This window comes from Nicotiana attenuata, unplaced genomic scaffold, assembly GCF_001879085.1.
Source record: "Nicotiana attenuata strain UT unplaced genomic scaffold, NIATTr2, whole genome shotgun sequence".
NCBI classification, from domain to species: domain Eukaryota; kingdom Viridiplantae; phylum Streptophyta; class Magnoliopsida; order Solanales; family Solanaceae; genus Nicotiana; species Nicotiana attenuata.
This window is the reverse complement of record NW_017670278.1, coordinates 648,902-663,055: the sequence shown is the minus strand read 5'-3', so window position 1 is coordinate 663,055 and position 14,154 is coordinate 648,902. Positions and strand designations below refer to the sequence as shown.

Below are 14,154 nucleotides of genomic sequence, written 5' to 3'. Positions count from 1 at the left end.
TAAAGCAGCTGATTTGCATTTGGAATATTTTAGTAGTATAAAATCTGTCCTAAACTATTGGTGTCAATGGCTTATATTTATTAGGAGAGCAAGCATTAGTCAAGTTCTAGTTTCTGGAGATTTCTTGTGATTGAAAATGACTTCCCTGAATATTTTATATATTTTTTTAATTTGTGTTTACTTCAGTTTTCAATTGAGGACCATTCAAGATTTCTTTTTTTCTTTTTTTAATACAAGTTGAGTACAGCATATATCTGTTAATACTTTCTGTCGTTTCCATTTGTATTTGGCATCCGGGGAAAGAACTCTGACCATTGACAACCTATTTAAATAGATAGTATTAAAGTCCAACAACACTTGCAAACAGTCTAACCCTTTGTGCCACTGTTGGCATTCTTGGGAACAAATTGACACTGCCTTTGTTCATTTGCGTTATGCTAATGAAAGCCAGAAGAGGAAGGAGATCTCAGGTATTTTTTTCATGGTCTGTTGACTCTGTTTATTTCCTTTCAATGGTAAACTGAGGCAATTGTATGGTGCAGGCCTTTTGGCCCTCCATTGTGATGAAGAAATGGCTTAATATTGCTCCTAAAGTGTATGATTTCAGTGAAGATGAAGTTGACACTGAAACGGAGAGTGAGGATGATGGTATCCAAATTATTCATGAAAATCTTTTTCTTGGTGTTTGTTTGTTCTAGGCTTGATTAGTTGTTTTCTTGCCAAAATTCCAGGTTGGTCTCTCAGGGTGGTTGAAGATCATGGACATAGAAAACGGGGGAAGCTTAATGAATGCGAGACTCAAACTGAATTGTATTGCTCAGGGAAACCAAGACACAGGAGAGGGAAATCAGAAACGTTGAGAGTTGAGTATATTAACAAGAAAGAAGTGAGGTTAGTTTGCATTTCTTTTGGGACCTGAAATCAAAATCAAATTGGAGATGATTTACATAAGCCCTGATTTTCTGCAGAGTTACAGTAGGTACTTGGAATGTGGCTGGAAGACTTCCAGATGAGGATCTAGACATTGATGAATGGATTCATATGCAAGAACCTGCAGATATCTATATTCTTGGGTAAATCTATTTCTATTTGCTCCTTCTATCTTCTTTATTAGAAATGAGTTCAAACCTATATTGCATTTGGTTACAGCTTCCAAGAGGTGGTCCCACTGAGTGCTGGAAATGTACTTGGAGCAGAAAATAGAAGACCTGTTCCTAAATGGGAAGCCATCATCCGAAGAACATTAAACAGGACACAAGAACCTGAAACTACGATCAAGAGTTATAGTGCTCCACCATCTCCAGTTTTAAGGACTTCTTCTGCTGCTGACATAATTGCTGATGTTGTTGATACTCCTGCACTGGATATGATGGCAGATGCATCACTGGACACAACTTCGTTTCGAGAAAACAACCTAGGAGAGAGTATACATTTCTATGGCACTGATTGTGATAGTAGATTGGATTGGCCTGAACGTTCACTTGATGCAACACCTCAAGTTCTTTCTTCTAGTTTCAAGTTGAGGAGAGTCTTGAGTAGTTGCGCGAGAGTTGGTTTTGGTAGCATAGACAACCCTCTTGCTTTTGATGGCAGAGGGTTAAAGAGGGTGCACCAAAGCTCAGGAAACTTAGGATTAATGTGGATGGATCAACAAGATCTTGTTGATTCTCTTTCTGATCAATTTCCTGACGAGGAAAATGACTTGTGTGAAGAATTTCCAGAGGTCAACAAAGAAGAAAGTTCACTTCTAAATCATACACGTCGAATGTATGTTCGTATTGTGAGCAAGCAGATGGTTGGTATATATGTATCAGTTTGGGTACGTAGAAGATTGAGGAGGCACATAAACAACTTGCAAGTCTCGTCTGTTGGTATTGGACTAATGGGGTACATGGGCAATAAGGTATAACTTCTTCTTTCAGTCTACAGATATTCATTGTATCACACATACCATATATTAGAAAGTACAATTTAACTTTATAGAAGAAATTGATGCTTGGTAGATCCTTTTCAATCAGCTAAGGCAATCCGTTGAAATTATGATTCATAATCCAATCAAAGCTACCCCCTTTGAATACAAATAACAACTGACTAATGGATGGTGCTATATATACAGGGATCTGTTTCTGTGAGCATGTCTCTTTTCCAGTCACGGCTATGCTTTGTTTGTTCTCATTTGTCATCTGGTCAAAAGGATGGAGCTGAGCAAAGGCGTAACTCTGATGTCAATGAAATCATGAGGCGTACTCGTTTCTCATCCATATTTCACACAGATGCAGATGAACCACAAACAATTCCATCTCATGAGTAAGTATTCAAGTTGACACTTTAGGAGTTCACATCATATTCTCGGGTACATATATATTATTTCTTATATAGACACATGGCTCTTCGATCTCTTCACAGAAGAAAGAGCAGTTTTATTTGTTGGAAGAGTTGACTGTTTGAATACAAAAATTTTGAAGATAATTTTCATGCTTACTGATATAACATGAGCTTTAATTTTATCATGCACGCACACAAGTAAAAAGACATAAAATCAGATCAGTTTCTGGTTCCTTGCTTTCTATAGTTATTCTATTTACAAAATGTACAGCTGATTATGTTCCAAATTTGCTGATAATACTTTTAGATCATTTCAGTATTTCATCTTTAGAGATGTTAATTCGGCAACTACTAATAATATGAACCTTCATTATATAGTCAGCGCCTCTATGAAGTACCAAAATTGCTTGTCCGTGAACGACTTAGCTATCTGAAGAAAAAAAAAAATCTTAATTGTCAAAGCTCAAAATCTATTGAGCTAATTAGATGCAATACTTTGGAAAAAATGGGACAAGATGTAACAGCCCAGCCCGCTAGTGATATTGTCCGCTTTGAGCCTAGGCCCTCACGGGTTTAAAACGCGTCACTAGGGTCTATGGTTTGTTAACTTATATACGAAATGTGGGACTCTGTCTAAAGTCTGAGGTGTTACATACACCCCTCTTATGGGCTCAGTCGCCTTGACTCAGCACTAAGGTTTGCCCTGCCTAACTGGGATTTGCATAAACTCAGTTGAACTCTGACTCACTATCGGCAAGGCTGACTCAAGAATGGCTCTGATACCTAGGTCCTGAGTAGACAATATCACTAGTGGACTGGCTTGTTACAGATGGTATCAGAGTCACTCTTGTGTCAGCCTTACCTAGACCCTAGTGACACGTTTTAAATCGTGAGGGTCTAGGCCCACAGCAGACAATACCACTAGCAGGCTGGCTTAATTGTTACACAAGAAATATTCATATTGAATATCCAAAACTGTTGTTATTCAGAAAAAGTAAAACTAGAGTTGTAATGAAAGTTGCATTTACCATTTCAAACTGTTAAGAGGCTATATTAATACATATGACCTTTCTTTAATATCTATCTACAGTCAGATATTCTGGTTTGGAGATTTAAATTATCGAATCAGTATGGTAGATGCTGAGGTACGGAAGCATATCGCAAAAAAGCAGTGGAATGAACTTCTGAATAGTGATCAGGTGAGTCGTAAATAAAAATCATTAAAACCAACTGAATCATTTTCAGAAGGGAAATCTTAAAGGTTAGATGATTAAATTTTGGTAGTAGTCATACTAGAGGCATCTTGGACAGTTTGATTTTTATGCAAAGTTGCAGTAACAAACAGTATTTCATCATATGGACAGTTAAGCAAAGAGCTCCGAAATGGACATGTCTTTGCTGGTTGGAAGGAAGGGTTGATTAACTTTGCACCAACTTACAAGTATGAAATCAACAGTGATAGATACAATGGAGAAATTCCGAGAGAAGGGGAAAAGAAGAGATCACCAGCATGGTAAGTGAAAAGAATGAACAACTTTAGCTAATCATCAACATTCAACTGAGGATTCTTTCTTCGCATCATGCAGGTGTGATCGTATACTCTGGTTTGGAAATGGTATAAAACAGCTCTTCTACAAGCGAGCAGAACTAAGACTGTCAGATCATCGGCCTGTAAGTTCAATGTTCTCAGTACAAGTGGAAATATTTGACCACAGAAAGCTACAGAGAGTTCTAAATGTTAACAGCGCTGCTATACATCCTGAGATTCTTCTTGAAACTGGAGAGTAAGACTTGAAGCTTCTGCAAACAACTTGCTATCAACCTTGACAGTAGGTGAGTTAACATCGTCTATATTAACATTCTTGCACACCCTTTATTTAATAGCCTTAATCATATTAGTCTAATAAATTAATGCTTCTTGTTTTTCTCAACAAATTGACAGTTAGCTTGTTATCTGTTTCCTTCTAACAGATGATTATTCCATTAATGGAGAAACTGCTAGAATACAACTTGGGAAGAGAAGAGATACAACAAATAAGACTGCATCGTGCTAAAGAAAGTATGTAACACAGATAATCCACTAGACTAGACTGTGATCATCTCTCAGGGATGAACATCATATACTCGAGCGACCAAAAGCTTGGCTACAACCAAAATGTGTTTAATGTTGTATAAATCTATATTGTCGCTGAAATTTTCTTTAGTGATTTTCCCTTGTATTTTTGATCGGGGTTATCCTATACTGTATTTTTCATAGGCTTGTTTCCAATAGTGTGAATTTAGTTCATCCGAAGGTTTTCCTTACTTCTCTTCTCATCTCTTTCTTTCTTTACATTTCCCATTGAAAAGAAGGGAATAGCTGTATAGTTTAGTAAATTCTATCTAGAAGTAATATTTTGCCTGTAAATGACCAACTGAACTGATCATCTTGAATAAAATTTCTTTACTGATTGCATTCTCTACAGTAACTCATGAAGGAGAGTTCTGACTGGGAAAGTCTTATTTCTTAGTCCAATTTAGAGAGTTGTGTAAATTGATATGAGCATAAACCATCTCCATGGACTCACACCCACAGCAAGCAACATAGCTGGAGGACAAGCGATCAAAAGTTGTAGATAATGTGATCCAAGTCACCAAAGAGGTGAATAATTCACTATTCTTGTAAAATGAAAAAAGGTTTTCATCTTGTGGCCTGTGACAACTGAGATTAATAGTGGGAGATGGAGAGTGAAGTGATCAGCAGAAAGGGAGTTTGACTCAATCACAGTTGAGAATGTACGAGAATTAGCTTTCAACCACTTCAACGACATCCTCATCGGTACATTAGGTCAGAAATTGAGCTTGACCAAGTCCCTATTATCGAGTCCTAACACATTCCCATCTGACTTGTAATGACATGACCTGATCGGTCGTTTTGAGTTCTAACGTTCCGTTTTGTGATTCGAGACTTTGAGTAGGTCCATTTGATGTTTTATGACTTGCATCTATAGTTGGTATTGATTACCGAGAGGTTTGGGAGAATTTTGGAAGAAGAATACTTATTTTGGAAACTTTAAGTTGTTGGAGTTAACTAATGGTTGACTTTTGAGTAAACAACCTTGGATTGGTGATTTGATGGTTCTATTAGCTTTGTAGGAGGGTTTTGGACTTATACGTATGTTTGGTTTGGATCTCGGATGACCCGTCATTTTTGTGCTTCTTGTCGGAAGTTAGAAATTTGAACTCTATAACCTTTGAAATTCTTGATTTGATGGTTGAATCCTTGTTTGATGTTATTTTTTGTGTTTTGAGCCTTCAGACAAGTTCATGTTAGGTATATAAATTTCTTGGGATGATTGGGGTCCCGACGGGTTCGTGTGAGTTTCGGATTGGTTTCGTGCATTTTTGGATGTGATTTACTGTTGCTGGACTGCTCAAATCGCACCTGTGATTATCAGGTGCGCAAGTGTGAGGCCGATTCCGCAGAAGGTTGGCTCGCATCTGCGAGTAAGGGGAGCCTGGCGACTTGGCGCATCTGCGATGGTAAGTTGCGCAGGTGCGGAGCTGCATCTGCGATGCTAGTTCCATTTGCAAAGAGGCTTAGCGCTGGGGATGATCGCATCTCTAGGTCTTTTGTCGCGGATGCATGGGCCGCATATGTGAAGGTATTGTCGTACCCGCGATATCTGCACTGATGCATGCTCGCATCTGCGAGCTATTTGGTCGTGCTTGCGGTGTAGCTTCTACGAGGCTTTTCTCGCACCTACGACATCTGAGGGCTGGTAAGGGTAAGAGACTTCGAGTTTTAGCTCATTTTCTTTCATTTTTTAGATCTAGACTTTGAGTAGATCCAACTTTTAAGAATTTTTCATCCTCACTTCTAAGGTTAGTAATTTTAACTTGATTTTGATTTATTTCCATAATTTTTCCATACATTTTCACCCTAAATCAAGGACTTTTAATGTGTAGAACTTGGGTTTTGGACTTGAACTTAAGTGAGCTAATTTTGGGAATTTGGACCTCAATTTGAGGTCGGGTCTTGAAAGTAATATATATTTAGACTCAGGAGAATGGGTCATCTCGATTTAGTCTTGGTTTCGGATTTAGACCATGTAGGCTCGGGTTAACTTTTTCTTGACTTTTGGTATTTCCTCAAAGATTGAACATTTATTAATTGGAGATATTTTCTTTAGCATTATTTGACTTCCTTAGACAATATTTAATTGGGTTTTGATTGTCTTGAGGGAAATTTCTAAGGAAAAGCGGTATTGAATTGTTGAATTTATTCCGGAATGAGGTAGTGTCTTGCCTAGCTTTGGTTTTGTCATGACCCAAAATTCCACTAAGCCGTGATGGCACCTAATCCAACCCGCTAGGTAAGCCAAACAGTATAAGTCACTGCAATAATGAGAAATCGTCAATATTATTACTAAAACTACAAAAGAATTCAATACAACTACCCCAAGGACTGGTAATACAAGTCATGAGCCATTATGATTTTAGAATTCGATCCGTGTTTTGAGGCCTTGAAAACTTCATTTTATTTCTCCTCGATTTGCGTGCGTAGCCCGGGCGGGTATCCGAAAAGCTTTCATGTGAAAAATTTAAGAAAAGATGATTTTGGCTTAAAAAGATGATTTTAGTTGACTTCGGTCAATATTTTTGGTAAACGAACCCGGACACGTGTTTCAACGGTCCCGGAGGGTCTGTACTAAAATTTGGGACTTGGGCGTATGCCCGAAATTGAATTCCGAGGTCCCTAGCCCGAGAAATGAATTTTTGAAGAAAATTGTTAACTGAAAAATATGATGGTTTTTGGAAATTGAATAATGTTTGATATTGTTGGTATTAGGCCCGTATCTTGGTTCCGGAGCCCGGTAGAGCTCCGTTATAATATTTAAGCCTTATCTGTGAATTTTTATGAAAAACGAAAGTGATTTGACGTGATTCGGACCATTGGTTGAGAAATTAGAAAGTTTGAACTATTTTGAATATTTCATGAGTTTTGGTGTTGAATTCATAGTTCTAGATGTTATTTTGGCGATTTGATCGCGCGAGCAAGTTCGTATGATGTTTTAAAACTTGTGTGCATGGTTGGTTTGGAGCCCCGAGGGCTCGGGTGAATTTTGGATAGGCTACGGAGTGTTTTGAGACTTAAGGAATTTGCTGGTGTGTTGCAGATCTACAGACTTCACAATTGCGAAGTCTGGCTCGCAAATGCGAGCATCGCATTTGCGAAGTTCTATCGCATTTGCGACAGAGGGCAGGGAGGGGGACATTTGCATTTGCGAAGTTCACTATCGCAATTGCGACTTGAACAGTAGCCGCATTTGCGAAGGCAACAGGTCAGGCCAAGCTTCGCATTTGCGAAGTATTAGTCTCATTTGCGAACCTGTGATCACAAATGCGATACCTGCAACTGTGTAAAACATAACTTAAACGGGATTTCAACTCATTTTCTCAAATTTTCAAATCCTAAGCTCCCATAGGCGATTTTCCAAAGAAGAGTTCTTCCCCAAATCATAGGTAAACGACTTCTAACTCATTTCTTTTAATCTATTTCATCTTTTTACAAGATTTCATCACAAAATCTAGGGATTTTCATGGGAAATTGGGTGTTTTTGGGTGAAATTTGGGAATTTCAAAATTTGGGGCGTTAGACCTCAAATTGAGGTCGGATTCCAAAACCAATTGTATATCCGGGCTTGGGGTGACTGGGTAATCGGGTCTTGGTCTGAACTTCGAGTTTTGACCAAGCGGGTCCGGGGTCAATTTTTGACTTTTGGGAAAAATGTTGGGAAATCTTTGATTATGCATTGAAATTGGTTTCTTTAGCGTTTATTGATGTTATTAAGTTAAATATGGGTAGATACGCGTGAATTGGTGGTGGAATCGAGAGGTTAAGCGGCGATTGAGCTTTGAAAATGCCCGTTGGCTTGAGGTAAGTGTTTGGTCTAACCTTGACTTGAGGGATTAGAGATCCCCGACTTGTTTACTATGCGAAATACCATGTGTGTGGCATATAGGTGTGGTGACGAGCACCTATGCGTTGCCAAATTACTTGTGTAGCCTGTTTCCTTTCCTCGTTCCCCTATATCATGCTTTCCTGCCTTAATTGCTACTTGTTTATCGATGCCTATATGCCTAATTATTTCATGTTAATTGTTGATTTTCCTATTGAAGTACTATTTGTTTCGTAGCTTCATTTTTATTACATTGTTGGATTATGTTGGTTATTGGTGCTTCATCGTATACTTAGGTTGGTCTCGTTGTATAGTTTAACTGGTGAAGTTTTACAGTTGTAGTGATATTCCATTGTATTGGTTTGAGGAATAAGTGCTGTGGAGGATTTGAGTTGATTTTGAAACACTTTTGCATATATATATATATATTGGGATCGGGTTGCACGTCGCAACAAGGAGTAATAAGGGTGGACAGGTGGGATCGGGTTGCGCGCCGCAACAGCAGGAATAAGGGTGATATATTGAGGAGTAATAAGGGTGGACTGGTGGGATCGGGTTGCACGCCGCAACAAGGAGTAATAAGGGTGAATATTGATATTGTTGTTGTTCATATGATGGGATCGGGATGCACGCCGCATCAGTTGTTGTTATGTATTCATTTCTGTTGAGGTCCATTACCGTGATGTTGAAACACCCTTAAAGATTGGTTATAGCCGAATACTAGTAGAACCACTGGGTTCCGAATTTACTTAATGCTAGGTATTGCTTTATTAATTATGTATTTCCTTTCTGTTTAGTATAAATTGTTGCAGGTTGTATATGTTGTATGCCCCGCCATAGCATCGTCACTACTTCGTCGAGGTTAGGCTCGGCACTTACCAGTACATGCGGTCGGTTGTACTGATACTGCACCCTGCACTTTCTGTGCAGATTTCGGAGCTAGTGGCTAATCGAGTGGTTGGTCGCTATCACTGCTTTCAGAGACCCAAGGTAGTCCTACAAACGTCTGCAGGCTCTGGCATCCCCTTTCTATCTTTACTGCATTCTGTTTTGCTTTTCTCCGAGGCAGATGTATATTTTCCTTTCAAACCAATACTTGTCGTATTCGTATACTGTTCTTGAGTTGTGACACCAGTTTTTGGGTGGAATTTATTTCGGTTTTCACTATTGGTATAAAGAAAATCTTTTAAATTGCGTTCTTCCGCATTTATTTCCGTTGATCTCCTTTGTTAAGTTTTAATTACTAAAAGATAAAGGAAAAGGTGAAATATTTTGTACCATTGGCTTGCCTGGCGAGTACAATGTTAGGCGCCATCACGATCCCGACGGTGGAAAATTTGAATCGTGACAAAACCCCAATTTGACTTTTGGGATTTCATTAAGTATTGAATATTTATTAATTGGGGATATTTTCTTTAGCATTATTTGACTTTCTTATATAATGTTTGACTAGGTTTTGATCTTTTTTAGGGAATTAGAAAAATCAGTATTGAATCGTCGAACTTGTTCCGGAATAAGGTAAGTATTTTTCCTAGCTTTGATTTGAGAAACTTTTTTCCCAACAAATGATATTGTTTATTGTATGCGAGGTGATGTATATGTGAGATGACGAGCGTTTATGCATGTGTTGAAGTTATCCATGCTCGGCGTAGATTATATGCTCCTTTGTGTCTTGATGAACTTTATAATCTTTGTAAGTTATGTTCATTAATTTTATGCCTATGTGAGTATAATTATCCATGCTAGAAATCATATTTAAACATATGGCCGATTAAATGAGTATGATGGGGTATTCTTGAAGTTATTGATATGATTGATTCGATCATAGTCATGCTTTATATTATGAGCACGTACCTATTACCTGTCATCATTGGGCTACGTGAGCCTTCTTATTCATGTTAAGGATCATGTGCAGAATTTGTTGTGATATTTGGACCGGATCTTGAAATATTGGCTTGCCTATTTTTACGATAGCTATGATTATTTCTCACAAAACGTATTATGTGTGCTCATCTATTTTCATTGTATTTATGCATTTTACATCCACTAGTAGTGATGGCACCTAACCCCACCCGCTAGGTAAGTCAATTAACAATTTATCATTTCCATTTAACTTAATAAAATAATTAAACAAAGGAATTATCTAAATCTTTTTTTTTGTAATTAATTTTATTATTACTAGGGAAATATTTACAAGTATAGCAAAAAAACCTATCAAAACTCACTTAGATTTGGACATGCAGCCCCAAATCTAGTGCCCTCATTTCTACATGACTACTCAACTACAATATCTATGGATAAAAGTTGAAATCCTGCAATTTCCTAACTATCTTAGAATTCAAACTTCCTCGACAGTGCATCTCTTGAACTATCACTCTGATCAACTCCTCGCAACTCCTTTGTGTTCCTCGAAATGTTCTCCAATTTTTTCCTTCCAAATGTAGTACACAGTACAAGCTAGCAGCATTCTATAGATTACACATATTTGCTTCTTCCCTGTTGCATGCCTTATAGCCCATTGAATCTCTGCATTCCACCCCTGCACATCTCTTGTTATCCCCAGCCATTGTAGTAGCTTCCTCCATATTATTGTTGAATAATTGCACTTGAAGAAAATATGATCATGGCTTTCTGTTACTCTTCCACATAACGAGCAGTCTGAACAAACTGCTATACCCCAGCCCAGTAATCTGTCTCTCGTGTATAGTCTTCCAAGAATTGCCAAGTACAAGATGAAAATCCATTTTGGGCTACTGATGTTATTACAAATTAATCTCTTCCATTCCACTTTAGGTAGCTCACCTCTGAGTTTATCATATACAAACCTGATGGAGTAATCCTTCATATTCATCACTTCTTCTACTCCTATATTTGCCTCATTCAAGTATTTAGAAGCACCTAAGATTTTCTGAGTGAGCCAAGAGGCTTGTTTAGCATTCACGTTCCGTACTACCTGTTGCTTGATATAGTACGTGTGAATCGATTGTATCCACAAGCGGTCCTTCTTCTTGCTTAGATTCCATAGATTTTTTATCAACGCAGCTCTATTCCATATTAAGATATCTGTTATGTTCAAACCCCCTGTAGACTTTGGCCAACACAATTGCTTTCAAGCTACTAAAGCTTTAGCCCTGCTCTCTGTTTCACCTATCCATAGAAACCTTTTACAAATTGTCTCAATTCCTTGAATGATCTTCTTAGGTAGAGGAAATATTTGGGACCAAAATGATTGAATAGCAAACAATACACTTTGGATCAATTGTACCTTCCTGCATATGATAGGAATTTAGCTGTCCAGTGTTTGATTCTGCCTAACATCTTATCTAGCAGAGGTTGACATTGGGTTATGGATAACCTTTTAGTACTCAATGGGACTCCTAAATACCTGAAAGGTAGGGATCCTGTAGAAAAGCCTAAGCATTGGATAATTTGTTGCTGAATATTCTCTGCAACCCCTCCAAAGTATATGGAACTTTTGTCTTGATTTGCAATCAGACCTGAGGCTCTTGAAAACTGATCAAAACACTCATATAGTAGCTGAATGGATACCACATCACCCCTACAGAACAGCAACAAGTCATCTGCAAAGCTGAGCTGAACAATGTTCAACTTCTCACACCTGGGATGGTAGTTGAAATCAGGCTTCTCCTTAAGAGTCTTTAAAATTCTAGTGAGATACTCCATGGCTAGAACAAAGAGATATGGTGACAATAGGTCTCCTTGTCTAACTCCTCTTCTTGCATCAAAGGGACTTGTTGGCTTTCCATTTACAACTATAGTATAGGACACTGTAGTAACACATGCCATGATCCATGAAAGAAAATTTCCTGGGATATTCATTTCTGTGAGAACTTGTTCAAGAAAATTCCATTCTATAGAGGCATACGCCTTTTGCATATCAATCTTTACCATACACCTAGGTGATACACCTTTTCTCCCATAGCCTTTAACAAGTTCATGCCCCAATAGAACATTATCACCCAATATTATGCCTGGTACCAATACTGCTTGACTCATATCTTCTAGGGACCCCATTACTGGTTGTAACCTGCTTGTGAGCATTTTGGAGATGATCTTGTATATGATAGTACAACAGGATATTGGTCTGAACTGTTTTACAGAAGAGGGATTTTTCACTTTTGGGATTAGAGTAACTGTTGTGCTGTTTACTGGTTTGTACATTAGCCCTTCATCAAAGAATTTCAAAACAGCCTTTCTAATATCCTTTCCAACTATGTGCCAAGTCTTCTTGTACAAGTATGCATTAAACCCATCCCCACCTGGTGCCTTTGAATCTCCTATCCCGTGCAGTGTTTTCATCACATCTTCATTAGTGAAAGGAGCAATAAATTGTAGCTGCTGACACCTTGTAAGCCCTGGTCCTTTCCTCATTATGCTAGGATTAATAGCAGGTATGCTATTAGTAGATCTTCCTAGCAATCCTCTGTAGAACCCCCACTATTTCTTGTTCAATACCTTCTGGATTGTTGATCAGTCTTCCATTTTCTTCAGTTAGGAATTTGATCTGATTCTGTGCTACTCTCCCTTTCATGCTTGCAAAGAAAAAGGTTGTGTTGGGATCACCCAATTAGAGCTATTTGATTCTAGATCTTTGTCTATAATGCTTTCCTCTATTGTACTCCATTTCTCAAGTTGCTTCTTTGTGTTTTTCTTTGATTCAAGCATATCAGTTGTTGTTGTAGTGGTTCTCATCTGTGGTTGGATGTTGGCTAAATCTTCCCTTAATTATTGCACCTTATTTGTTGTACTGGCAAACTCCCTCTTGTTCAGACTCTTAAGGGCTACTTTGACACTTTTCAGATTGTACCAGACATCTTTCATACTTCTATTATCCTTGTTCCATCTGTCTCTAATTATACTTTCTAATTCTAGATGCTCAGCTAGACAATTGAAAAACTTAAAAGGTTTCCCTTTATGTTCCATTTCTGCTTCCAGCTCTATACACAATGGAGAGTGATCAGAAAACTGAGTGTCCATCACACAAACTTGCATTAGTGGCATGTTTATCATCCAGTGGGCATTAAAAATAGCTCTGTCAATTATGCTATAAACATGGCTGTTTGTCCATGTATAAGATCTACCCACAGTTCCCAATTCATTCAAATCTGCAATCCTCCATTAGAGACCTAAAATCTTTGATATCAGTTTCCTGTACTATTGTACCATTTACCCTATCTTCAATGTCCATTACTGCATTAAAATCTCCCATGATTAACCAGGAGTTAGTCATCTGAGAGTCTATTCTCCTTAATACTTCCCACATGTCACACTTATGTGCAATGGTATGCAATTCATAAATAGCTATAAAAGCAAATTGTTTGCTAGAACTGCTATTTTCAACTATGCCATGGATGTACTAAGTATGAGTCTGAATCAAAGTGAACTGAATACTATTTGTATCCCATAGGATCCATATTCTCCTTTTCTCATTAGCTGATCTGTTTGAACACCAACTCCATCCTGGTGCACATTTATTAATGATCTCCTTTTCTTTATTATTCTGCACTCTATGTTCTACTATTGCTATAAGACTAATTTTTTATTTTTTCAAGAAAGTTTTCATCTCCTTCTGCTTATGTACATTATTGAAGCCCCCTACATTCCATGTAGCTATCTTCATATAGATTTAGGATTGGATGGTGCTTTCCCTTCAACTTCTCCCATAATGCTTCCAGCTTTATCATCATCTGCCCAACTTGTATTGCCCTCAATTGTTTCCTCTCTTAATGGAGAGAAGCCATTATTAGTAATGAAAACTTGTTGTATTGGACTTGTCATTCCTCCTCTGCCTTTTGCTTTTGTCCACACTTGTTGATCTTCATTGGACTTCTGTGGATCATTCTGCTGGACTTGAACTATTTGCTTG

General features: G+C 38.0%; 1 protein-coding gene across 1 annotated transcript; it reads left to right on the top strand.

Moving 5' to 3' along the window:
* Positions 1 to 284: 284 nt before the first annotated feature.
* On the top strand, positions 285 to 4,776 carry LOC109237153 (type I inositol polyphosphate 5-phosphatase 2-like). The gene is made up of 10 exons (XM_019403413.1): positions 285 to 470; positions 543 to 648; positions 732 to 891; positions 969 to 1,073; positions 1,150 to 1,903; positions 2,117 to 2,307; positions 3,416 to 3,524; positions 3,690 to 3,838; positions 3,912 to 4,158; positions 4,297 to 4,776. Exons 1-9 carry the CDS (start codon positions 435 to 437, stop codon positions 4,111 to 4,113), a joined length of 1,812 nt encoding a protein of 603 aa, XP_019258958.1. The 5' UTR covers positions 285 to 434; the 3' UTR covers positions 4,114 to 4,158; positions 4,297 to 4,776.
* Positions 4,777 to 14,154: the final 9,378 nt, after the last annotated feature.

Coding starts and splice junctions, on each gene's coding strand:
- LOC109237153 (XM_019403413.1), top strand. CDS start 435: ATGCTAATGAAAGCCAGAAGAGGAAGGAGATCTCAG. Junction 471..542: donor GAAGAGGAAGGAGATCTCAG/GTATTTTTTTCA, acceptor TGTATGGTGCAG/GCCTTTTGGCCCTCCATTGT. Junction 3,525..3,689: donor AACTTCTGAATAGTGATCAG/GTGAGTCGTAAA, acceptor TCATATGGACAG/TTAAGCAAAGAGCTCCGAAA.